The following is a 26,305-nucleotide window of genomic DNA, read 5'->3' as shown; positions in this document are numbered from 1 at the left end:
AAATTAGAAAAATTTAATGACTTCAACTCTCATGAGATTGACTCTCCATGTCCTTTGATGTGAAATATGTCAAAAACTAAGGCATATTCTTCCCATAATCATCTGGGTCATCAGATTGTTTGTATGGCATTGCATCTGGGAATGGTCTTTATCCATTCATTCATTTTTCCAAAGAGAACTGTTTCATCTTTTGAATTTTTCTCACTGCCTCCTGACATGGTCACAATTTTGAGTCTCTTAAGGTATGTATGTGGGGCATGTGTATATGTGTAGGGTGTATGTGTGTATGCGTAATGTGAAGGTAATGTGAAATACTTGCTTCTTGATGAATCATATTACATTTATTTCTATAGCTAGAACTATAAAATTCAGTAGTTGGTCACCCAACTATTTTTTGGGAGGTGGGTACTGGGGATTGAACTCAAGGGCACCCAACCATTGAGCCACATCCTCAGCCCTATTTTATATTTTTTATTTAAAGACAGGGTCTCACTGAGTTGTTTAGTGCCTCACTTTTGCTGAGGCTGGCTTTGAACTTGTTTAATAACTGCCTCAGCCTCCCAAGCTGCTGGGATTATGGGCATGTGCCACTGTGCCAGGCTAACTATTCATTTTTTAAGTAAAGTTTTGAAATACCTTGGAATCCTTTTACATGACCTTAATCTCCACACTAATGAAATACCCCTGGACAGAAGAGCAGAGGGAACCATCTCATATACATTTCCCTAGAAAATGTGAGAAAAGAAGCAAATGAATGTGAAAAAAAGGAGAGAGGAAGAAGTATTATCTTGCTCTGGACTACACTGCAGTAGCAACTTTATTTGCATGTAGTGGCAGAGATGACTGCATAAAATCACCCTGTTTTATGTCTCCTTTGCAAGATTATGTAAAGCTAAGCTGTCTGATTATGGGTCAAGGGTCACTAACTTTTTATGAATTTGAGATGCTTTTTGTTTTCGCTAAAATTATTGAGGGAGGAGCTAGAAACACCAGCTAGCTGCTGCCTGGTCTTTACAAAGAAAGGGAAACTTCCCAAAGCTTGGCATCCCTATTTCACCTGATTATTAAAAATAGCACTGAACCTGTTGGTCCAACTGAATTCAATCCAGAACGCTAAGGAGAACCTGTGGATGAGAAAGATGACTAAATCAAGTCTGGAGCTCCCTGAGTAACGAAGAGCAAGGGAACTCAGAGGAAGGTGGATGTCAGAAGTGGAAAAAGCACAGTAAACTGGAGGTAAGCACTGAAAACTCAAGTGCCTGCCATGGAGCAGGAAGCCATCTGGACTATGCAAATCAAGCCAGATACTAGGTGACACAGAGAATGCTGGGAACCAGGACAGAATGGAGAAAGCATATTCCCCAAAGGCAGGATTGATCTGTCCAATGTACTTTGACTTGAAAGATGTCACAAGCTAAAGCACATTCTCTCTAAAATGACCGTGTCATGTGTGATATCATTAAAAATAAAAATTAAACTAAAATTAAAAATTTAAATTAAAAATGAAATTAACTCAGTGACAACCACAGCATATCAGCAGTCATTAGCCCTCAAACCACCAGTTTGTTGACTCTGTAGATGTAGAAGATGGAGATGGAAAGAGGGAAGGTGGATGTGGACTTGGTGTGAAGCTGGGATAGGAAGAAAGTGCATGGCGTGGCAGGATGAGGTGAGTGAAGGACTTATTTGGGGGCAAATATTTAACTGAGAGATAAGAGCTCAGTAACTGAAATAAACATTATTTGAATGCAATCTTAGGGGGAAAAATCAATGCAAACAAAAGTCCATACTGAATAGAATTTCCAAAGTTTAAATAAAGACCAGTGCCATGCCAAGCCATGTTGGAGACTAAGGAAAAAAGAACAGTGATTTTTTTGCAGGAGGTACTGGGGATTGAATTTAGGGGTGCTCAACCACTAAGCCACATCCCCAGCCTTATTTTTGTGTTTTGTTTAGAGACAGGGTCTCACTGAGTTGCTTAGTACCTCAACATTGCTGAGACTGGCTTTGAACTCACAATCCTCCTGCCTCAGCTTCCCTAGCCACTGGGATTAGAGGCATGTGCCACCACGCCCAACTGTGTCCATGATTTTTTATGAAAGCATATGCCAGCAATAGTATTTCCAAACTCTACATCTTTGCTGATCTCATGTTTAATTGAGAGAATAGTCATGTTTGACAATTTCCTCTTGACCAATGAAGAGCTTAAATATTTTTTTTTGTTTGACTTAAGATGAAATAAATTTATGATTAATTTTTTTTGGTAAATAAAATCATCTGAACTTTGAATAATTCATTTTAGTAAAGCTACCTTTCAAATACTCAGTATTTTCAAAAGATCTAAATACTCTAGAAATAAAACCATTAAAAACATACACAAATGTATATGTAGAGGGACATATTTTCTCTTCAGCTTTATGTTCCATATTTTCTCTTTAGCTTGACAGGGCCTTGGGGACTAAGATATTAACATCTTCCCTTTAACATCTTTAGCCACTGAGCTTCTAGGCCTCATTTCTCAAGGAACATGTGGGGCATGTATTCAACAGCAAGCAAAGGGATTTAGCAGGTTTTTGTTTGTTGTTTGTCTGTGAGGTTAACAAATTGCGAAAGATGTAGGTCATATTGTTTGACTTTGACAACAGGTGGGAGAGCTTCCTGGTGGCCTTGGATCTGCAGTCAGGTAGACTTGGTTAAGTTGTATCATCTTCCTTGGCCTCAGTTTCCTCATATGTAAAATATGAGCATAAGTAAAACCCATCTCATAAAGTTTGTGAAAAATTAAATGAGATAATGTAAGAAAGGTGCTTGGCACAGTGCCTAATGTGTTGTAATAACTGTTATTTTTTTAAAAAACGAACATGCTTAGAAGGCATTGGGATGCTTTGCACAAAAAAAAAAAAAAAAAAAAAAAAACAGGATAGAGAGAAGACAGCAATATGAAAACTGTCAATAGTAGGAAGAAAACTTCAACTTTTCTTGCTCCACAGAATGAATATGTATGATTTAAGGAAGGTAAGTTCAAGAAGAAGCTGATTACCCATCTTTTGGGAGATGTAGAGGATTTCAAGATTCTTATGATTTTTAAATGGGGATAACAATCCCAAATATTCTCTAACATTCAGTCTTTCTCTTACAAACACACACACACACACACACACACACATCAGATGAAGACATTGTCAAAGATCTTGTAAACTCATAGCGAAGTGGTTACAGAACATTGGTTGGTCAGACTAATGGAATACATCAAAGATCAGGTCTGGTACTTTTGGGGATGGTCCAGAAAGTAGACTCTGTAGTTTGTAGTTTTTCTATCATTTCCACACCGCTGACACTTATTCCTTACTCTGCCTTCCTTAATTTCTACATATTGATCCCATGGAGCAAAAGAAATGAGTTTTCTCTCTGATCTACTTGACAGTCAGATAAATTCCCCTTTGTGTCCCCAACATATGTGCAGTAGTTGCTGTGGAAGTCTTTGGCAAATGATTGATTATGTTGTTTCATAACAGAAGGGCCAAGTTTATCCCTTAGACGCAAAGAGCACAGCATGTACAAACGCCATCAAAGACCAGGTGTAGCTTTTTGCTGTCTTTTCAAAGCTTCTGGCTTAGACTTTCACACATCTGACACTGAGAACAGTGTGACAATTTTAGCAACGGTATATTTGTTCACACAGCAACAGAAGGATAACATGCCTCATTTTGTCGTCTTTCTATACATAAATTTGTGGGAGGTAAATTTTAAAATGTGCAGTTGACAAACCGTATGTCAAATTGTCAGATATGGAGAGAATTCCTCAAACAGTAGCCTATAGTCGTCTATTTACACTAATGGTCAGACTTTCATAATAACAATCATATGTAAATGAAACTTCTACAATATTAAAATTTGTTTTCCAGTCCTTAGTGTAGATTGCTTTTGTTTCTTGGTCTTCTAATTTCTTGGGAAACTAATTTTTTACAGTAGCACATATTTAACTGATTTATAGAGTATGGCTTATAGTGTTTGATGTTTACTAAGATTTCTTGCAAGAATGTGAAATGTAAGTATTTAAAATGGAAAGGTCACCTGTGTAAAAAACCATTAAATGGAAAATGAGGGTTAAAGGTGATGTATATTACAATAGTAATGATGTGAAAACAAATTAAATGTCCATCAATAGATGAATTGATAAGGAAAATGTAGCATATACATACAATGGAATATCCTTTTGCATTAAAAAAAAAGGCAATCTTGCAATATGTTGCAACCTGGGTGAATCTGGAGGACATTATGTAAGTGAAATAAACTAGTCACAGAAGGATGAATACTACATGATTCCCCTTATGTGGGGCATCTAACACAGTCAAACCCATGAAAGCAGAAAGGAGAGTGGTATTCGCCAGGGTCTGTGGGGAGGTAGAATTGAATTGCTTTCAATGTGTGCAGAATTTCATTTATGCATGATGAGTGAACTGTAGAGATCTGCTGTATGACGTTATGCCTGTAGTTGACTACACTGTAGAGGACACTTCAAATTTGTTAAGAAGGTAGATCTCATGGTACCTGTTCTTACCAGAATAAAAAAATAAGACAATTAAAACTGCAACACCTTTATGCTTCCTTTTTTGACTGTTAGGACACTCTCTATCTTGAAACAAACTATAAGCCTGATGAAGAAAAGTCTTATTTACCAGTATAAAAATGAAGTATTCTTAAAAATAACATATTTCTTTTCCCCAATCAGGTCCATAATTTGTAAAAATGACATCATTTCAAAATAATAACGGTTACTTTATGTTGAAGAATTACTGTGTAGCAGCCACTATGCCAACCTTCCTATATGCATTATCTTACTTAAACATCATGGCAACTGTAGGAGATGAATGCTATTATTAGCTCCATTTAATAGATGAACAAACTGAGGCTCAAGAAGGGAGAATAACTAGTCAGAAGGTCCTATGTTAATATCTCCTTGGAAGATCTGACAGTCTAGTTGCTCTCCTCCCAGGCTTTCTTAATTGCACTCCAAAAGTCAAGACTAGGTTTTCAAATTCCCTCTTACACTTGCCCCGTCTGGTCTGCAGCACTTGCGCAGTGAACTATTCCTTCTCTGTGTGATTTCCTCTCTTGTTATTCACTTGCCCCAGATCCCTGGATTTCCTCCCTCTGAGAACATGGCTTTCAGTCTCCTGGGCTGGTTTTTCCTGTTGATGTTGGGATTTGCTTAGGCTCAATTCTTGGGGCATCTTCTTTTCTCCACACTCGTTCCCTGTTGACCTCACTCAGTCTCATGACTACGAGAAACATCTGTAAGCTGATGGCTTTAACCGAGAACCTGGCCTTATTTCCTGAATTCCAGACTCTTGTATCCAGCTGCACACTTCACCCCTCCCTGTGGGTGTCTTAGAGACACCTCAAAGTTATCATGTCCCAGCTGGATGTGGTGGTGCACCCCTGGAATCCTGTGACACTGGAGGGTGAGGCAGGAGGATTGCAAGTTTGGGGCCAGCCTCAGCAACTTAGCGAGATCCTAAGCAATTTAGTGACACCCTGTCTCAATAACAACAACAATAATAACAACAACACAAAAGGGTTGGGGATGTGACTCAGTGACCCTGGGTTCAATCCCTAGTACTAAAAAAAAAAAAAAAAAAAAAAAAAGAAAAAACCATGCCCCAAATAGTATCTGTTTCCCCTGACTGCTCTGCCCATGGTTGTTTGGTCTCTGTTGATGGCAACACCACCCTCTCAGCTGATGTCAACCTTGACTCTTCCTCTCACGCCCCATGAGCAATCTGCCAGGAAGTCCCTTGTACTGTACTTCTGAAATACAGCCACAGAGTTGAATTTCTCACCACCCCTACTGCTTCCCCCTGGATTTCAGTCACCATTGTTTCTCACCAAATTTATATTTTCCTAATGGGTTTGCCTGCTCGCTTTCTGGCCCTAAGGTAGGTTTGTTCTCAATTGTTCTAAATGTCCCTGCTAGAATGAGTTGGTTAGGATGTAAGTCAAATAATTATAGTAGCAGCCTCAAAATCCTTCAGCGATTCCCATTTTCACTGAGGATAAGAGTCAAAATCTTTGCAGTGGCTTCCAAGGACTTCGGTCAGTTGGCCTTTGTTTTCTGTGACTCCACCTCCTATTACTCTAGGCCTCACTTCCTCTCTGGCTTCCTTGCTGGTCCGACCTTGGACCTTGAATGGCAGCAGCATGCTTCAGCCTTAAAGTCTTTGCACTGGATATTCCCTCTGTCTAGAATATTTGTCCCCACTTCAATGCTGTTCTGTCCTTTCAGTGATATCTATTTGACTAACCTGTTTTAACGTGGCCTGTGCGCCCCATCTCTCTGCTTAGCATTGCTTAATCACGTTTCCACAGAGTAATGTCTTTCTAATGTAGATAAATTACTTAAGTTTTTATTAACATTTGCCTCCCACCCCCACAAACATGGCTTCAACTCCAGCTCTGTCACTAGAACCTTGACATATAGCAAGTACCCAATAAATATTTGTTGAATGAATAAAAGTAGCAGAATCTTGAATCTTAACTTTGGGATCATGCTAATCCTCTGGGGATTATGTAATTATCAATTACACAATGATATTATGACAGAATTTTACATATGGAAATCTTTACTTCCTAAAAATCTGGCGGATAGAAGTTGATTAATATTTATTAGATAGTGGAGACCCACTATCTCCAGTCAGCCTGGATAGTGACAAAACCATGGAAATGATCAAACTTAGGTTTTCAAACATAATAAAACCATTTTGAGGAACCAAACTATATTAGATGAGTCCAATAGTTCTAAATGTCCCTGTGACTTCGCCGACCACTGCTTCCTATAGGGACACATCCTGAGACCCAAGTTAGCTTCCTGATGCTAGCACAGCTCTGGCTGTACAGGCTCAGATTGATTTTGCTTCCTCAGACCATCCTGAGCTCTTGGGCCCCATCAAGACATCTGCCTTATTTCTCCTTATGTCATAGCCCCATGTCTCCTTGTCACTAGTGAGTTAACTATTTCACAATGAGAGGTATCATAGTTCTTCTGAGGACAAGCTCTGCGGCCATAGGGTTTGTATTCTGACTGGGGAAGCAACTCACTTTGGTGCCTCAGTTGCCTTATCTATAAAATAGTTGTAATAATACATACATAATCAATACATATTGACTATGGAAATAATCAATAGGGCAACGCCTGCATATGGGAAAACCTTATTATTTATTAGCTGCTTTTATTATTGATATTATCTTATTACATGTGGGCTCTCCAAAGATATTAATGTTAATCCAAAAAGTTTGCTCTCCTGAATGAGTTTTGTATATTATGATTAGCTAAGTTTTCTACATTAGGAATGGATAGGAGGATCTTGGTGTCAGATATCTATTGAAGACTCTCTTCAAAGTTGTGTTGTGGTGTATCTTTAACAACTCAGCTGCAGTAAATAGTATTATACAAGCTATTTACTTAGGTCCTATTGTTTTCAATACTTTCATGACTGCTATTACTGCTAGTATTATGTTTTTCATTAGTGGTTATCATTTATTGAGTGTTCGCTCTATCCTGAGTAAATTACCTCTAATAGCTTCCCAGTCTTCCCACGACCTATGAGTTAATACTCTGATTTCTTTGTTCAGACTCCAGAAAATTTAGTAATGGATTCTTCATGACAGTCAGTGGTAGAGCCTGGATTAAATCATGTAGTTTGTTCTTCAAGTTTCTGCTCTGAACACTACAATATTTCATGGAAAATCCAAAAATAATGGAGCACATTTCTCTTCTAAACAAATAATAAGTGTCAACACAATGATGCTACGACAGAATTTTACGTATATGAAAATCTTTGCTTCCTAAAAATGTGGGTAATAAAAGTTGATGAGTTCACTATACTTTCTGACATGATAAACTAATCTAGTTTCAGTCAAAATGAACATTGAGCTACAAAGGAATAAACAGTGCTTGATATTGTGATGAACATTTCCTGCTAGAGTGAATTATTGACAATTATCTTAAGAAAGTGTGTACACTCAAATAAAATTAGCTAACGAAACATCTGGTAGGATAAAAATCTCTTTGAAATCTGAAAGTACTTTAAGTATTGAAGTGGTTTGCAGTGTCTTAAAGAACTGACCCTTCAGTGATTTCTAAAATATATCTAGGAGGAAGAAATTTCTAGAACTGATTTCTGGATAAAAGTGTGTGTGTGTGTGTGTGTATGTGTGTGTGTGTTTAATTAAAATATACCTGGAAATTTACTGGTAGATTTAGTCAACTTTTAAATTCTAACTGTAAGATGGTTTCTTTCTCCTTTTCCTTCCTACTTGGAAACAAACAAAGCATTAGTTTGTGTAAGAAGCCCAAACCAAAGGAGTTAGAGTCTCTATTATGCACACGAAGAAGAGACTGGAAAGTGTAATGTACCACCCGGCAGTCTGAGGACTGAGAGGCCACAGCAACTGCAGACATTTGTTTCTCTTGCTGAGGAGGTATCTTTGTAGTCTCTGGAGGAAGCTCAGGATGCTGTTTGTGGCTTTCAGGATCTTTTCCTGAAAGGGGAGCTATTTGAATGGAAAGAGATGCTGTGTGTATCTCAGGCTCTGGGTTAGGGGGTGGTGAGGAAGGCCTTTTGAGAAATAATGGTACTTCAATAGGTTTGGAGAACTGTGGAGAACTCATGGGGTTGCTACTTCCTAGATCCTGGTTCTGAGTTAGTTTCATGGTAGAAATTCTCCGAGTATGAGAATCTTGTGTGTAGTCCTCTTGTAGCAATGGGGTACTGTCAGCGAAGGGAGCAGAACCTATTCTGGGAGCTGCTGGGAGAGGATTAGTGATTTTTTGTGTATATGACATAGTTGTGTTGGATTCTTCAGAATATACGATTGTCTGGCTAGAACTGTCACTAGAATGCATAGTTGTGTGAAGAGGCTCTTTGTTAGTAAAGTATTCTGTACAGGAAGGGGTTTGTGGGTTAGTTACCAATGAGTCTAAAATATCAGGCTTTCTGTGATTGGTTATCAAGGAGCTACAAGAGCTCTCTTTTCTGGCTGGTGGAAGGGGTGCCTAGATGGCCAAAAGCATCCGGAAAAAGAAATAACATTGAAGGAAAAACAGAGAAAGTCAAAGTTAGTCATGAAAGAAACCTGCCCTTAAAGGTAGAACAATCTCTCTTTTCTCACTATGCTTTACATTCTGTTGGCTATATTAAATTATCATTTTCATTCCTATAAAAATTCCTATTTTAGCCAGGAGCAAGGGTGCACATCTATAATCTAGTGGTTTGGGAGGCTGAGGCAGGAGGATCACAAGTTCAAAGGCAGCCTCAGCAACTTAGCGAGGCTCTAAGCAACTTAGCAAGATCCTATTTCAAAAGAAAAATATAAAACAGGCTGGAGAATGTATCTCATTGATTAAGTGCCCCTGGCTTTAATCCCTGATTTAAAAAAATAATATTATAAAGTTGCCTCCATCCACATTCTGGGATATTATGTTAAAAATGAACATATGTTCTCTTGGCATATTTTTAGACTTCAAGGTCTATGGTTAATTAGTCACATAGTTTTATAATATTTTTCATGCTTGTGGCACAATTTTACTCAAATCTTCAACACAGAGTCCCTTTAGTTTTCAGAGTGAATAGTTGCATAACTCGTATTTATTGAACACATAATGTATTGTTAACCTTATGACTTTGAAATCCAAAACATCAGCTGCCAGCTTCTTAAGAATTAGAATGTATCCTAAACATTCTGTTAGAAGATGGCTTACTTTTATGAGCTTAATCAGAAAAAAACAAAACAAAACAAAAACCCATAAAAAACATGAAACACTTGTTTTGAACTTAAAATTTGTTCTCCTTGTAAATAGAAGTCTGGCAAACAAAGCAAATTCAAAAGCAAATGTATATTAAAAAGAAAAGACTAAGAAAGAGGTTGCTAAGAAAGAGATTCTCTTTAATAACCATGCTTTAAAGTAACACAGTAAAGAAGAGTGTGCAGGATTACCTGAGTTGGTGATTTCTTTTCTTGCAGGTTTGGTCGAACACTTCTAAAACCTTTTGCTGCAAGAGAGGAATATGTAGCATCTCCGTTCAGTGTCTCTTGATTTCGATCATTGTAAGATCTCCACGCTTTTATTAAGGGAAAACAAATTGGATACAAAAATATCTGGGTTCACATAAACATTTTTTTTCAGAAAATTTATTTTTATTTCTAAAATGGAAGCATTCTTACTAGAATTTTCATTTAAAAATGCATAGCAATATATGAAATTTAAGTTTAACATGAGATCAACAATGTGGCTATGGATACGTAAAAAAAAAAATCCTCATAATAAATGTAATAGTTATCAGAATATCTTTTCTGTACCTGAGTCTGGTGAATGAGAATCACGCCCTGAAAGAAAAAAAATATTGAAATTAATGCAAGGGTACAATAACTGAACAATCCAGTGAAAATACTTGGTGAAGAACTACGTGCATTATTTTTGTAGACATTATCTCAGTTCTAAAACTCTGGGTACTTTAAATATAATGAGAGGTTTGTGCATTAATTTTAACTTCAATGGAAATGTCATTTACTAAATAACCATAATATATAATTAACACATATATCAAACACTAATTTTTCTCCTCAATAATGCTGCAGCCATATAATTTTAAGATTATTGTTACCCATGAATTTCTTACATGAATTTCTGAATATTGAATTAAAGGATCTAAAAGGATCTGGTTCATAAATAATGGATGTTTTTCATAGCATTAAATCAAATGAGCAGACCCATAACTGGTAAAAGCCCTGTTGTTACTGACTTTATTTAACTTCTGTGCTAGAGATGAATTTTTTAAAATAGTTTGCATTGTTTCTATCAGATCATGAGATACTTTCAAATAATCTGTTACTTTTAAATTTTCTTCGTATTGTTATTTAAAAATCATTTAAATTTAAAATATGAAAGAGCTGTTAAAATGCATTCCATTGTCCTTTAAATCATGAATCTTGGAAAATAAATTTCAGTAGCTTAAATCACTCTTGGTAATGCAGTTGGAAATTGGCTCAATCCCATATTTATTATTGATTTTATTGGAATTATGCATTCAAGGATCTTCTGTATGTACATTTGGGGTAATCAAATGTGCCCAATGTTCACATTTAAAGTTATCAATTTGTCTGTGTTGTTCTATTATACAACATGGTTAATTGCACTTAGATATATAAAACCTTGAACTTGGAAAGACTCCTAGGGGCATTTAACTGTCCAATTCCTTCTACTTGTTACCTGGGACCATTATTAAATTACTATTATTTCAGTGACTTTTTTCTTCTTCTCATGTATAGGGTATAATTATTTTGAATTCTGAACACTAAATTTGGGATGATAGACGCATAAATAGTTAGGAAACCCTATTTAATTTTACATATTCTCGTTCCCTCCTTTAGGCAAGGCCTTTCAGACAGATTTTTTTCTAAATCAAAGGAAGAAAAATAAATATGAATCAGCACAGAGTAATTTAGAATGACTCCAGCCCAGATGAGTTAGAGAAGACTAACAAATTCCCATTATTTATAAAACTGAAAAATAGTATGGATTTTAGCTCTAATGAATGAAAAATTGGAGTCATAAAATGAATACCAAACAGTAAAAATAACTTTGAAGATTTATGCATAAAATGTACTGGATTCTATTTCCAGAATTTGATGGGAGGTGAAGATTGAAATTCGTCATTTAATTCAGTTAAATGATGTTGAGGACTCTATAAAGAAAATAAACATAGTCTAGTGATGCAGAGCAATCTCTGGAATTTTGTTTGGGACATTTAGGAAGAGAGATTTAGTAAAGACTAGGGTGTCACACACTGTGGACAATGAACAAATTTGGGGACTTAAGGAAAAAACAATGAATTAATAATGATTGTTATTTATATTATAATTATTTGCTTGAGAATAGGGAGTTTATTTTTCTCTTGGTTTGATAGGATGAAAAAAGAGGGTATGTAGTATGTGCTGAGGAGTGAGGTCATAGGAGCCAGATATGTGGAGGTGCAGGTGGTTAGATGGGAGGGTATACTAAGCTGGTCTGAAGGGTGTGATGTTTGTATGTGAGGAATCTCCTGTCATTGACAGTTTGTAGGGGGAAAACCCTGTTTTTTCACATTGCTGATCACATCAGAGATTACAGGACCCTAAGAAATGATACATGGGAGAATCAGAGGTCAGTCTCTCTAGGCCCAACTATGGACCAGGGTGTGCTAAGGAAACATGAGATATTAATAATGGTGTTCTCTGCTGAAAGGCCTTGCCTAAGAGGGAACAAAACTGTGTAGAATTAAGAGAAAGGAAAGAGAAAAATGGCCATGGATTAAAATTTCAGGATGAAGCAATATTTTTATCTAAATTTATGTTGACGATTTAAGTCTACTTTTAAGTGGGTGGTTTTTAAGGATACTGACATGTACAACATTTCAATTTCTTTAAAGTAAGCCCAATTATAGATATTAAAAATCCCCAGCTCTGATTTGTGACTTTATTGTAGACTACAGAAGTCCTAAAAGAGAAGTTCCTTCCCACATGGACACCATAGCTCTACTATATAGCTCAACTTCTATATTATCACTGCCAGAGAAACTTGGGAAAAGGAGGACATGTGTATTTTGGAGCAGGTAACAGAAAGTTTCCCAGGTCCGTGTCAAGAGTAAAGAGAATATGGATTCTAAAACTTAAGAAAGTTGAGCAGGTAAATGGCATGGCAGATACACAGGGTGAATAGTTTTGCCCCAGATCTTGAACATCACTGATGATCATTCACTTGTGAAGAATCAGAATTAAGATTCTAACAATCTGAATCCTTAGTTTCTAGTGTTCTTTAGTAGACAGCATTGTTTGCCTGAAATGTTAAGAATGACAAAATGAGATTTTGCATCTGAAAATAAATAGGGTCTTTGAGGGTTGAGACTTGTCAAAGCTCCTCACTTGCACAATGGGCTTGTCCTGTGTCCAGGCCTTAGTGGCTGAATACCTGTCAGAGATATTCTTTAAGATATTCCTGGTCTGTTGTCAGGGATTGGCCCTCAAAGGACCTTCTCAACTTTATGATTCTAACATCAGAGTTTTCATGTGACTGTGTTGGTTGTGCCTATCTGTCACATCACAATCTTTATGCTCAGGTTTTATTAAAATTCCTTTTAACTGATGTACTATATTGACACTATCACCTATATTTTTCTTGAAAATTATGAGGACTTTAATCCTTATAATGCATTTCTTTAGAGGGCTCTAGTGCTTTGTAAGAATTAAAGTAGACCTTAAATTCATGTCAATTAGTTCATGATTCTAAGTACCATAATAAGTCTTTTCATTTATTTTCTTTAGTTACCTTCATTTAATTCTGACAAGGCCTTGTGGATTTGGGAAATGATGTTCTCAGAGAGGCAGGAAAGTGACAATTACATTCTATTTTTTTAAGGAAGAAAACTTGAGGTACAGACAATTTTTTTCTAAGGGCATAAAACACACCGGTGATATTGGCAAGACTATCTCTTGGTAGAGTGGTCTTGTCACGCATGGCATCCTTACCAATGTCACCTCAGACTGCCAAGGGTTTTTGATTAAGTGAAATGTACTTTGGATGTTTCTCTTTAATCATCATTTTGCACCTAGCCTAGGTTTGAAACATCGGTGTGAGAGATGGTGCATTATCCTATGGGTCTTCACTTCTGATGAGAGGAGGAGGAGACACAGTGATGTAGGGGATGAATAGTTGATGACACCTACGGACCTTCTGATCTGGAAGGGGCTTGGGGGAGGGGTGGAATCTTGTGTTTGTTTATGGAAAGGTTGTTGAATTTTGAGAATATTGAATGTAATAAATACTTATTAATTCCCTTCTGATTCACATAAAGACGGTCAAATATATTCTTATTAAAGCTCCCTCAAAATGTGATTGGACACAATAGATACTGATTTCTTTCTTTAAAATGTAATTAAAACTTCCTTAAACCAGTTAAGATTACCGTATGTGTCTGTTTTAAAAATTACATCCAAAATTCAGGGGACTTTATTCTCTAGAAATCTTACTTATAGTGAGATAAAATATAAAATAGCTCAGAGTCAGTACATAGTCTTATCATTGAAGATTATTTCATATTCCTGAAGTGTTAAAATTTTTCTCCTATTTGGATTGTGAAGCATGGCATCTTTTTTCTAGCAAGTTGACTGATAGGAAATTGTTCATGTTTAACTTTTGACACTCCCAAATGGCAATCTCTATTCAATCTAATACTGTCTTTTGGTGGCTACTTTTATAAATAATAGTAAATTGGCATTGATGGAACAGTGTGTCATGCCTCAGGAGTACATCAGTGGTTCACACCTGAGATTATACTTGATAAATGATAGTCATGGTACAGGCATTCCAATTACACGATGGCTCTGGCTTGTATTTTATTTATTTCCCTACCTCCTTTCATTTTTATTTCCCTGATGTATCTAATGTAAATGCCTATAGGTTTTGTAACACCTTGTCATGTTTATAAACACATGAATAAAATATGTACAAATGTATCTAGAGAGATTTTTGAAACCAAAAATGAGATCATACAACATACATTGCAATACAACCTGAAGTCTTTTAATCTTAACATATTATGAAACTTCCTGGCCTGATATTCAAATTTGGATATTGAAATCCATTTGTGAATTGGAGATGGTAAATAGAAGTGGGATTCTGGATATGAAAGTTTGTTTTTTCTTCAACAAAACTGGGTAGTTTAGGATCTGGTGGCTTTAAAGCAAAGGACGCCTATAGTATTTAATCAACTTCTAAATGTATGTGAGTAAAAGATTGTGATATGCATAGTAAGAATTAAATTTATTTAAAAACTTTTTACCCCTTTCCCAATTTTGCTCTAAAACCAGAGACCGCAACTAACAAGCCAACAATGAAACCAACCAACCAGCCATCAGAAGGCTTGGCTATGTTTTGGAGTCTAGGAATAGGGTTTTTTTCTGGGCTCACTGATCTTTTATAACTGCAGCCCCCTCCTGAGGGAGACTGTGCCTGAGGGCTTAGGAAAGTCATTGTTATAAAGAGACTACCTGAGTGATTGCCAGAGTGTCACACCCTCAGTGACTTTCTAGGGTATATTTTTATCTGTAGGTACACATTAATCTTAACTGGTCAAGATTTTCATATATTTAAAAATATGTATTAGATGGGTCTTTGCTGATTAATGAAAGGGTAAGGCCTTTCTCTCAAAACTAATATTCTATCATTCTGCTTGTAGTCTTTGGTGAAGAAGCAAATTAATGAAGATTGGCTTTCCAGAATTTCTTCCTGACCCCTATATCACCAAAGGAACATATGAGTTATCATAATGAGATATGATGTTACTTTATTTTATGAGATAACCAAAACTTGAACAGTTATTAACGTTTACACTTATTCAACATGTTTTTGGCAATTGTTTTTAATTAAATTTTTAAATGTGTTCTACAAGATATCAGTTTCTTTTGACCTTTTATTTTTAGAACATAAACAGCTAGAAGGGATAAAATCTATTCTTGGGATGAGAAAAATAAGAACTCGCGGGCATTTGAAAGGTATTTACAGCCACTGTACTCATCCAAATAAGATCATTCTGGAAAGAAAGAGAGGTCAGGTACAGCCATTCAAGTGTGACATTCTTTCTGTGAGTTAGTGGTATTATACCTGCGGCCAATAGGTTTGGAGAACTTTGAACTCTCTTCACAGATGTTAACGTAACAGACATGGCAGCACGTTTGCGAGCACACCCACCGCTATCTGGAAGCAAAAAAATGATATAGCAGAAGCCAAGGCAACAGAGGAAGCACATGCAAAATCATGCGTTTTAAGTGAAATGTGCCAAACACTCGTGAGGGAGATGAACAGTCAGAATTAGTAACCATGGAGCACATCTGCAAATTTCACACCCATCCCCTAAAACGGACAAAACAAACAAACAAAAACCCCCAGGGGTCTGTCTCAGAAATAGATGCCAATGCTTTAGGAAAAAAACAAAAGGTTTTATATTTAACATTCAATGTTTTTTTTGTTAATGAAAATATAGGCACAGAGCTCAACTGTTTTTATACCATTTAAATTCAATGCATAACTCTATAAGCAGTATAGCTACTTTAGAGTTATGGATTATCTACTGTCCACAGTTAAGTTCTATAGTTATAATATACTTTTGTATTAATCATTTAGGTTTTACTGTCTTGTAGCTTTTATGATTCCTGAAGATAGCTTGAAATAAAACTAATTTGGTGACATAGGCCTGATATACTTGATAATATAGGATTTATAAAGAAACAGCATTATGGGAAACTCCATGTCTTCCCAGAGTTATGGAAATGATTAGCCCACCTAAAATCAGGAAAAACATTCCTCTGTACAGTATTAAAATGAGCATATTTTAAAAACTAATTTGTTGCTTCTACACTTTTGAACAATGATCTATATTTATACTTAAGCACATTGTGATGTGAAGTAAAATAAGTGCAAATGCATCAGACGTTTTATGTGCTATGAGAAGTTTAGGCTTCTAAATCTGGAAGACAAGTCTCCTAAAATTGAAAGGTTAATGTTCTATTTATGACCAGATATGAATTCCATTCCCACATTCCTTTGTATTATAACGTGTGCAGTAATAGCATCCCTTGCTCTCCTCATTTTGATCATTAAGTCAGAACAAGTTTTTGTCTTTTTGAAAGCTAAGACAAAAAAGAACAAATAACGCAACCATCAACAAGATAATACAATCATCATATTTTGTGATATGCTATCCCTATGTTTTTCTTTTTCTTTATTTCATAGAGAAACATATCCATTTGGTGCATTAGACACGAGAGAACTGAGCTTAGTAATGACACTTGGAAGTAAGATTTGAATTAGTTATTGATAATAGTCACAAAGAATAAGGTCAGTAGAATTCAAAGTTGGTGGAATTATTCTCATATAACTTAACAATATATGTTTAAAGTCACAATTTCTTAATATAGAAAATAAATAAACCAGAACCCTAACTTGAAACAACATTAGGTGAAAATAAGCCAAATGAATCAAAGGTTATAATTAAGAACCCAAAGAGAAAAACACAAATGATGGAAACTGAAGGTAACTCCAAGAGAAGCACCGACAGGATTTTAATAAACATGACAAACTGAAAATAGCCAAGAGACAAGTTGTCTGCTAACGTGGAACTGATGTCCCAGGACACGAGGTATCTAGCAGCTAGGGCGGGTTGGGTAGTCAAGGGTGTTGGAACTGAAAACTGATAGCACTCTCAATCATTTTACTTTGTGGTTCTTTGATTCTGTATATCTGAAAATAAGCAGAGATAAAAACAGAAAATTCCAGAATGAGAAGATCCAGGACCATTTGTTAAACTTGGTGTTTTCACTGTGGCCTGACAGACACTGTGCTGTCTCAGTACATTCACAGGGACGCTGGGGGCTGTCTCCATTTTTGAGGAAAATACAGTAACATCTGATGGATGCTATGTGAACTGATAACTTGAGGAAGAGCAAAGTTTCTACCTCACAGGTTGTAACGTCTGTGCCTTTGGGTGACATGCATCTTTGAAAAACTGAATTGAGGGTGGTTGTCATGTTGAAAACCAAGTGCCCTGTAAAAGTGAGACTGGCCCTGTACAATCTAACCTTACAGTCTGAGAAGTTTTTCAATGTACCACAGCCATTAACATTATTAAGTAATTGTGTTTATAAAGAATGAAATAAAATTAATATTTTCTTTTAGTTTGCATGACTATTTTGTCAAATGGCTTTTAAGTTGTTAGCACATAAAAACTTATTAAGTATTATTAAGTGATTGAATTGTTTGCATCTTCTAATAAATAGAATTGTTAGATATTTCATTTGGCCTCAAAGCTTGATGAAAATAATTACTGAGACACTCTGAACCAAGGAAGTTTGGAAATCTTTGGGCTAAACAATTTATGCGTTTCAGGCAGCTCTAAATTTTGATTAAGTAAATGCAGAATCTGTCTTTGTTACCATTTAATAAAGAGCTTATTTTAAAAAGTCAAGGTTATGTGAAATTTAGAAAACAGAGAAATCTATTATAGTGTACTTATGTATTGAGACTTTCTGGTATTTCTTGAGAATATTTTTAAGGACTCAAAATGAGGAAGTTATCTTTTATACATCAGTTCATCTGAAGGAATCCTAATGCTGGTCTCTTCTTCACAACTATTCTTGATCTACAGCCTCTGAGTCACGATTCTACCAAGATGCAAGACCCCTGGAGAAGGTTTTTCCACTGCTAGAGAACACTCACATGGGTAAACCATGTTCAATGAATTATTTGGTGTCTTTTTCTCTCTTTTCTTCAATAACTAATTTCTATGCCGACGAAAATAATGGGTTACAAATTCTGAGTGAAAATATAGCATGCTTCATATATTTTCCTCCATTGTTTAGATAATCTAGAATGAAAAAAAAATGAATCACATCCTCCTTGGCCAGTTCATTATGTATTTGATTGAAAGCAAAGATTAGATTTAAAGTAATTTTTAAATTATAGTGACTAACATGTAGATATTTAAGTTGTGATATATCTCTTTAATGATTGCTACATAGATAACCCAGGCCAGTTTTACTTACTAGTTATTTAGAAACTAATTCCTACTTTATTTTGTAAATACAGCAACAACATTTACAATTTTCTAAAATGATTTCTATTTAGCCTCTTTATATACATTTTAAAGTGATGTTTCTATAGCCACATTATAACATTTCTTTGGAGTTTAAAACAAAGGGTTTAAGTAACTTCTAATCAATTTTTATGTCTAAGTCTGAAAGTCATATTTCTTATGTGTATATGCTTAAGTAAATTCACCCATGTAAGCAAAATAATCCTATGCAATTTAACATTCATCCAGAATCAGGTTTACTCTATCTAATAAATGAGAGAATGTTTTAGATGGTTGTGGTTATATTTAGGAAGTTCAGTAGTAACTTTGTTCTAGTATGAGACTTACACAGATTTAAAAATTTCTTTGCACCTACCTTTGTCATTAGGGATTGAATTATATGAATAGAAGATCAATTATGCAGAATATATTGTACATGAATAAAGTATATTTACTTTAATCACATATACATATATATCACAATAGCACTATAATAAATAGGAAAATCAGCACCCAACAAAACGAAGGATATTGGGAAGTTATGTTCAACTTAAGCCTCCAAAGAGATGCCTCAGATCAATCAGCACATACCACTCCCTCAAATGGAAATGTGCTGATTGAGTTTGGCAACAGAGTTTTTCCTAGACCAGCTGAGGGCTCTATGTTCTATTTGATTTCTTTGCTGTCCTTTGCCTAATAATATTTCTTATTTCATTTTCCATGACCAATTTTAATACCTCCAATTCTTGAAATGCCTTTACTTGTTTAGTTTGGAAGAGCATCATTTCTCTTGACATCTAAGCCATGCTTGTCTGTTTTGAGCATCTCCAATACCCTCATCTTGCCTGTTGCTCTACACGTGTCTACAAGCCAGTTGCAACCTCAGGACACAGCATAATCTAGGCCAGTTAGAGCAGGTTTCTGTTAAGGGGCTGCCAGGGAAAGATGGACATAGTATGTGTCCCTACAGTTGATCTGGGGATTAGACATTCGTTCTCACTAGTGGGTTATTAATTCTTCCTCTAGGCACTTTGATATTAAGATACAAGCAAAATGTCAGAGAGCTTGATGTGAAAGAATATTTCAAGCCATTCTTTTTTCTCTGCCATAAAGTGACTGACTGACTAAAATAACTTCCTAGCAGCACTTGCTGGACAATAGGAAATGACATGGTTTAAACACAAGTAACAAAATTTCAATGAGAAAGTCATTTCCTGAATTACTTAATACTGGTATATAAGACTTGGGTTGGGGAGAAGATGAAATTATAAACCAAAATATCTAAAAGGTAGAAAAAATTATATTTCATATATACATCCCATGTATCACAAACACTTTTATGATTAAAATATACACCATAAAGTTTGCAGACAATCTAAAAATATAATGCTTATGTCTATATGTGGGTTGTGATTATGAATTAATTAAAGTGACTTTCTATGCATGATGCTTTGACATTCTATCTGCCAACGTTGTCAACATAGAATTTATAGAATGGGAAAGTTTAAATATTTTTCACCAGAGCAACCTGTCTTTGAATTTAGTCCATCTTAAGTGAGAAATTTCAATGTGGGCATACAATACCTAGCATTTTGGGGAGTTAATTTTAAAAGATGATTAGAGAAAAAGAGAGTAAGAGTATGTAACAGAACTCCTTTTGATGGCTATGAGATTGTAGCACACAGACAAAGGAATGAATCTGGACTATATAGCTAATCAGAAACTCAGTAACACATTTAGTATCAGAAGACTGATAAACTAATGATTTGGGGCCAAGATGATTTTTAGAGAGCAAAGCTAAGAAGTTTAAAACTAATGGAGACAGCATACCTGTATTCATTTTGACCTTGGAGGTTTTGTTATTAAACTCTTCAGATTTCCTGTAGAAAAAAAATGATGCATAATTTGTTCGCTAGCATGTGGAATAAGATACCATCAGAGTGTATTTTTGTTGTCCGGTAAACCTGTTAGTTAATGTCACATCATCATTAATCTTACTTAAACCAAGGTTTAAAAAGGTTGGTCAGATTTAAGATACCATTCATGTTAAAATTCAATTGTTCTTGATCCTAGGACCATAAACTTATATTTTGGTTAAATGATGGCTGTTTCATGAATCAAAAGGAGAAGAGTGTTCATTTTTGAAATTAAATTTCCTTTACAAACATTTATATGAATGATTTGTGTTCTCTAAACCTGGAAGGATCATCATTGCTTGTTAATTTTCCTCTTCCAGAATTATAAAAGGGACCTCTGACATCATTACAAGAGTGGGTTATTTTCACAGGCCAATTTATCTTAAAAAGCAATTGAGGGGAAACTTCATTAGAATAAATTTTATTTCTTATTTTTCTGCATATACAAATAAAGAGGCCCATTTCTTGTTCTGTTTGTTTGTTTGTATCATTTCCCCAGAATGCTGCATGTTTTTGAACGCTGGGCCTTAATATTGCCCCTGTGGAAGGAATGCCAATGTAGCCAGGGAGGAAGGCAGGGGTCGGCTCAGGAGCTTTGAGAAAGTTCCTTCAAATGTATTTATTTTAAACTCTCAGTAGCAAAATTCCTAATATGTTAACCTTAAATGGACAAAATAAACAGAAAAGTTGCCTCAGGGGATGTCTGTGACCAAGGCTGGGACAGCTTCTAAAACAAGAAGGGATAAACAATTTCCAGAAAATGAGGACTGTAAGGACATTTTCCAAATTCTATTTGATCACTCCTTTTGGAAATAGGCAACATTGTATATTTAAACCTGATTCAGGCTTCAAAACTGAATGTGAACATAGTGTTTGGGCTGGAATAGCACTGACTAATACACACCAAATAGAAGGAAGCCTAAATCCCAGAACACAAACCCTCTTAAGATGTAATAATAATGTTTTTATACCAAATGAGAGATTTAGTGATCAGCACATATTGTGTGAATTCAGACGCAGATGTTTACAAAACATCTGACGCTCAAAAGGTAAAATAGGATTAAGGAGAACAAAGCCAGGCGCCACAAATCCTTGTGCTTTTCTATAAAGTGATGTATCCTGTTACTTCAAAATGTAATTTGTGAGGTTTTTCAACTTCTCATTGTTTTAGATGTCAAAATGTGAAATGACTAACTTCCTAATCAGGCAAGACAGTTTCCAAGCTGTTAAAAGAAGAGCCAGGGTGGCAGAACTCTCCAGAAGAACCTGAGACTGAAAGGCTTCTTGGGTACCTAATAAAAATGCATGATTCTATTTCCCTTATTTGTGCTAAAGCCATTAGCAAATTCATGACTGAGAACTCTTTAGACAATTTAAACTAAAGCGGATCTAATCTCTTTTGTTCGGTTCTGAAAAAGTGTCTTTGATTGTACTTACATAACAAGCACAGATTATTCTGGAAAGCATCAAATTCCTAGAGTGTTTGCAGCCACTAGAAGAATACAGTATTTCAAGTACTCTCTTAAATTGGAATTGAAGCAGGGCCAAGAAAACTGACTATAAAACTACCTTGAACCATCATTTATGGTCAATAAAACAAAGAAATTTGCACAATGGGTTGTCAAGATGATTTCCTGGAGGTTGTGTTGAGACTGTATTTGCATAAATTCATATTTTTCCTAAGTTTTAGGTAAAAAGCAACTTGTATGTATCCTAACTTGTATATAAAAATGGATTTGTTTTACTTAGGGGTCAGAATAGCCTTTATTCCCAATATACATATGGCAGTAGATGGTTCTGGTTATACATGGGCATGAACATGACTTCAGGTCTAGAGTGTTGTTAGTTCTTCAGTTGGTTCAACCCATGCTAGGCAAATGCTCTTCCACTTAGCTACAACCCCAGCCCTTTTAAAATTTTATTTTGAGACAGGTCTCACTGAGTTGTTCAGCTGCTCTCAGATTTGCGATCCTCCTGCCTCAGCCTCAGCCTCCCAAGTACATATCATTACAATTGTGAACCACTTTCATTTACCAAGCACCTCATTATTTTCCTATGGAGCAGAGAAGCCTTTGTTCACAATATGCACAGGATAATAGGCTGGGTAACTAAAACTATTGAGTGGGGGTCCTAAATGTTTAGATTGGTTATACTTTGGCATCAGCATGACTTTTTGTCTAAGGTCTTATAATTCTGCTTGAACCCCTTGGGTTATCAGGAATCCCATCTGAAGAAGACCAAAGGCCAGATCCTTGCCCAACATTAGCCAAGAATTTGGTTTTATTGATTGATTGATTGATTGTACCAGGGACTGAACTCAGGGACACTCAACCACTGAGCCACATCCCCAGCCCTATTTTGTATTTTTTATTTAGAGATAGGGTCTCACTGAGTTGCTTAGCACCTCCCCATTGCTGAGGCTGACTTTGAATTCAGGATCCTCCTGCCTCAGCCTCCCGAGCCACTGCAATTTCAGGCATGTGCCACCATGCCAGACATCATTTTATTTTTGTAGATCTGAATTTAAATACCAGCCCATCTATCAAAATAGAGGACTTGAATTTGAATTCAGTTAATGTGAGGAGTTTCCCCAAAAGATTTTCTATGGAATAATTTTAGTCTAATAAATTACTGTGGTCATTTTGACATTAATCTTCTCATAGTTCACATATTATTCTGGAAAAGGGGCACGTAGATAGTCTAAGTGTTGGGAAAACATTGTGGGATGTTAGCTATTTTAAAAAAATCAATCTGATTTTATTTAAAAATAAAAATATGGTGTGATTAAGGTTGCACATCATATTTAACCTGAATTACATATTTACTTTGAAATGAGATCATTTGTACCACTCTTTCTTCGTGAACAACCCTAACTGATCCATGTGTCAATGCATTTCTCTTTCTCTCTGAATGTAGTTAAGATTAAAAATGTTCATAAATGCTAAATGGTTTCACATTTCAATTATAATCAAATGAGTTCATCCAGGTTGACATTTATCATATCTTTTTAAAATATGTCAACATGCTCCTTTGACTTATGGGAAAACTCCGAGGAGTTTATTTTGTCCTTTACAGTCCCTGAGTTTAGAAACGTAAGATTCCACCTTGACACCTTTTCTGAATAGCTTCTCTAAATTGGTAGCCTGTATGTGAGGCCTACTCAGAGACTTTCTGACTCTGAGTAAAGAAATCATCACATCAGTGCATAAGCATGATTGCCCTTGCTCATAAGAACAATAGATCCCTCTCAACACTCCTGACCTAAGGGTGCCCAAAGATGGCCATTGTTATTCAGAAGCCAAATGATGCCAGCTTTTATACAAGTATGTTGAGCTCAGAACACAGTCAAAATCATTCCTAGGAATGAGGAAAAATTATTACCACAAATACTAAGGAAGAAAAGAAAGTGGTTATTGGTTATTTTTATAAGATTATACAGTGTTCTTTATAATTATACTAAATTTCCTGATGCCTGGGCAACTTTCCTGAATAAAGAGCACTGTCTTTCAAGGAAATCTGCAATTTTTCTCTTGAGACTTTACAATGGGAGCTCTCAAAATACTTAAGAGATCTTTCCTAATGACTGTATTGGTTGGAAGTTGATCATCTTGTAGGTGATTCTATTTTTCTGGTGTTATTCCAAAGTCTCAAAGTTAGTGAAGCACTCCATTCAACTCTAAAAGAATGCTGATTTCATTTGCTTTAAATGGCCATGTGACTTCATAGTGCCCCAGCATCTGACTTTCATGGGGTCCTTCAGAGTAATCCTTCAGGGAATTATAGGATACATCTAAATACGTACATATTTTTTTCTAAGACAAAATCATTTATTCAAATTGATAATACAGTATCAGGGAAGTTCCATTGGCTTATATTATGTAAATCAAAAGCCAAATGGATTCTAAATGAAAATAAAATCAGATACCCCATAGTGATTCAGGCACATTAAGAAAGCAACCTGTGTAATTAAGATATTCCTGTAAGACATGTAATAGGTGTACTGCATAGTGTAGGAAAGATGGCCCTATGGTTTAGATATGGTTTGAGTGCATCCCCCAAAGACTTCATATATTTAATCTCCAATGTGGGTGGAAACTTCATTCAACTAAGGTGTTTAGAAGCAGAGCTTTCAGGAGGTAATTAGGGTTAGATAAAGTAATTAGAGTGGAGCTCTCCCAATTAAATCTTTTTTGGGGGGTTGTACCAGGGATTGAACTCAGGGGCACTCTACCATTGAGCCTTATCCTCAGCCCTGTTTTGTATTTTAATTAGAGACAGGGTCTCACTGAGTTGCTTAGCACCTTCCGGTTGCTGAGGCTGGCTTTGAACTTGAGAACCTCTTGCCTTAGTCTCCTGAGCTGCTGGGATTACAGGCATGTGCCATCACACCAGGCCCATGATTAAACCCTGGCAGATTTATAAGAAAAGGAAGACAGACCAAAACACACACACACACACACACACACACACTCACATGCACACTCCCTGCCTCTTGTCATGTGTTGCTCTGTGTGGCCTCAGGACTCTGCCAGCAAGATCATCACCAGATGGGACCCTTACACCTTGCACTTCCAGGACTGGGAACCAAAATAAAACTCTTTTCTTCATAACTTATTCATTTTATAGATTATTGGCAACAGAAAATGGACCAATATAGATGGGTTGTGGAATCAAGCCTGCCTGGATTTGGAGCCCAGTTCTGCCTTTGTGGAATCAAGCCTGCCTGGATTTGGAGCCCAGTTCTGCCTATTTCTAAGCATCCATGCGAGCTATAACAATGTCATTGCCACCTTTTTCTTCAATAGCTGCAATAAGATTAAACCTGTCCTTCTTCCCCACTGACAGGAAACTATCCTCAATCTGGCAAACTGGCATCATTCCCATAAACAATATTTCAGGTATTTTAAAGTAAACTTTTGCCTTGATTATGGCTTAAGAAAATAATCTAGACTTTACTGGAAATACATGGGACATAATTATATTGCTTTAAATAGAAGCAAGTCACGTGGATTATTAGGCTACTTATATGGATTCTCCCATTTCCCAATTCTCCCATCCCCCAACAGCAGCATATTAGAATCTGTTTTCCAGGAAGCTTTTATTTCTTCCTTAAACAGATCCTTCTTTTAGCTAAGATTGTTTCCCCCTTACATGGCAGTGAATAAGAAGAGACAGACCTAACAAAATAATTGCATCAAAGAATTGCCTCCTAGCCTAGTTAGAGTCACAGCTACTTAATCTAAGTAGAAAATGACAGTAAAAGGTTGTGATGATTAGCCTTAAAAAAAAGGTTCCCCATTACCTTTGACAGTTTATAACCCAAGTGAGGGGTAGAAGAAAAGAGATGTCCATAAAATGTCACACAGTGAATTGTGTGACTAATGGCAGAGTGATAGCATCTTGATGGCAGCCACTCCTACTTAGTTTACAAAATGAGAGTGGTTCCTCCTCTTCTCACCATTGTACAGACAATTCCTATCCTAAGGGGAAAAGCCTTAATATTTAAAAAAAAACTATTTTTTTTGAAACTATGTGCTATGTATATATTGATATCCCAAATCATTTGACTTAAAAAGAAATTATTTAATCTAGCTTAGTTTTGAAGGTTTCATTCATAGAATTTAAGTGGAAGTAAACATTAAATGTTCTGGCAGGAATGGAAAGATATCATATCTGTGTTTTAATTTTAAAATTCCAACCCTGAAAGAAACCTTAGATAAACCACTT

The 26,305-nt window shown here is 35.9% G+C and overlaps 1 protein-coding gene across 8 annotated transcripts in view; it reads right to left on the bottom strand.

Moving 5' to 3' along the window:
• Nucleotides 1-20,502, bottom strand: part of Sorbs2 (sorbin and SH3 domain containing 2) — a 92,914-nt gene extending 72,412 nt beyond the window's left edge. For 4 of the 8 annotated variants that reach the window (XM_071610480.1, XM_071610484.1, XM_071610483.1 and 1 more), the window contains exons 1-4: nucleotides 20,493-20,502; nucleotides 15,698-15,790; nucleotides 10,360-10,386; nucleotides 9,997-10,121 (exon numbers count right to left, since the gene is read on the bottom strand). In XM_071610480.1, coding sequence (XP_071466581.1) covers nucleotides 9,997-10,121; nucleotides 10,360-10,386; nucleotides 15,698-15,790; nucleotides 20,493-20,502 — 255 coding nt within the window. Of the gene's footprint in view, nucleotides 1-8,419; nucleotides 9,056-9,996; nucleotides 10,122-10,359; nucleotides 10,387-15,697; nucleotides 15,791-20,492 lie in introns of those variants that run through there. The other 4 variants (XM_071610481.1, XM_071610482.1, XM_071610488.1 and 1 more) reach the window with 3 other exon arrangements.
• Nucleotides 20,503-26,305: the final 5,803 nt, after the last annotated feature.

The sequence above is a fragment of the Marmota flaviventris genome, chromosome 3 (assembly GCF_047511675.1).
Source record: "Marmota flaviventris isolate mMarFla1 chromosome 3, mMarFla1.hap1, whole genome shotgun sequence".
Taxonomy (NCBI): Eukaryota; Metazoa; Chordata; class Mammalia; order Rodentia; family Sciuridae; genus Marmota; species Marmota flaviventris.
The sequence above is the reverse complement of the archived record's forward strand: the minus strand, read 5'-3'. Positions and strand labels throughout refer to the sequence as shown.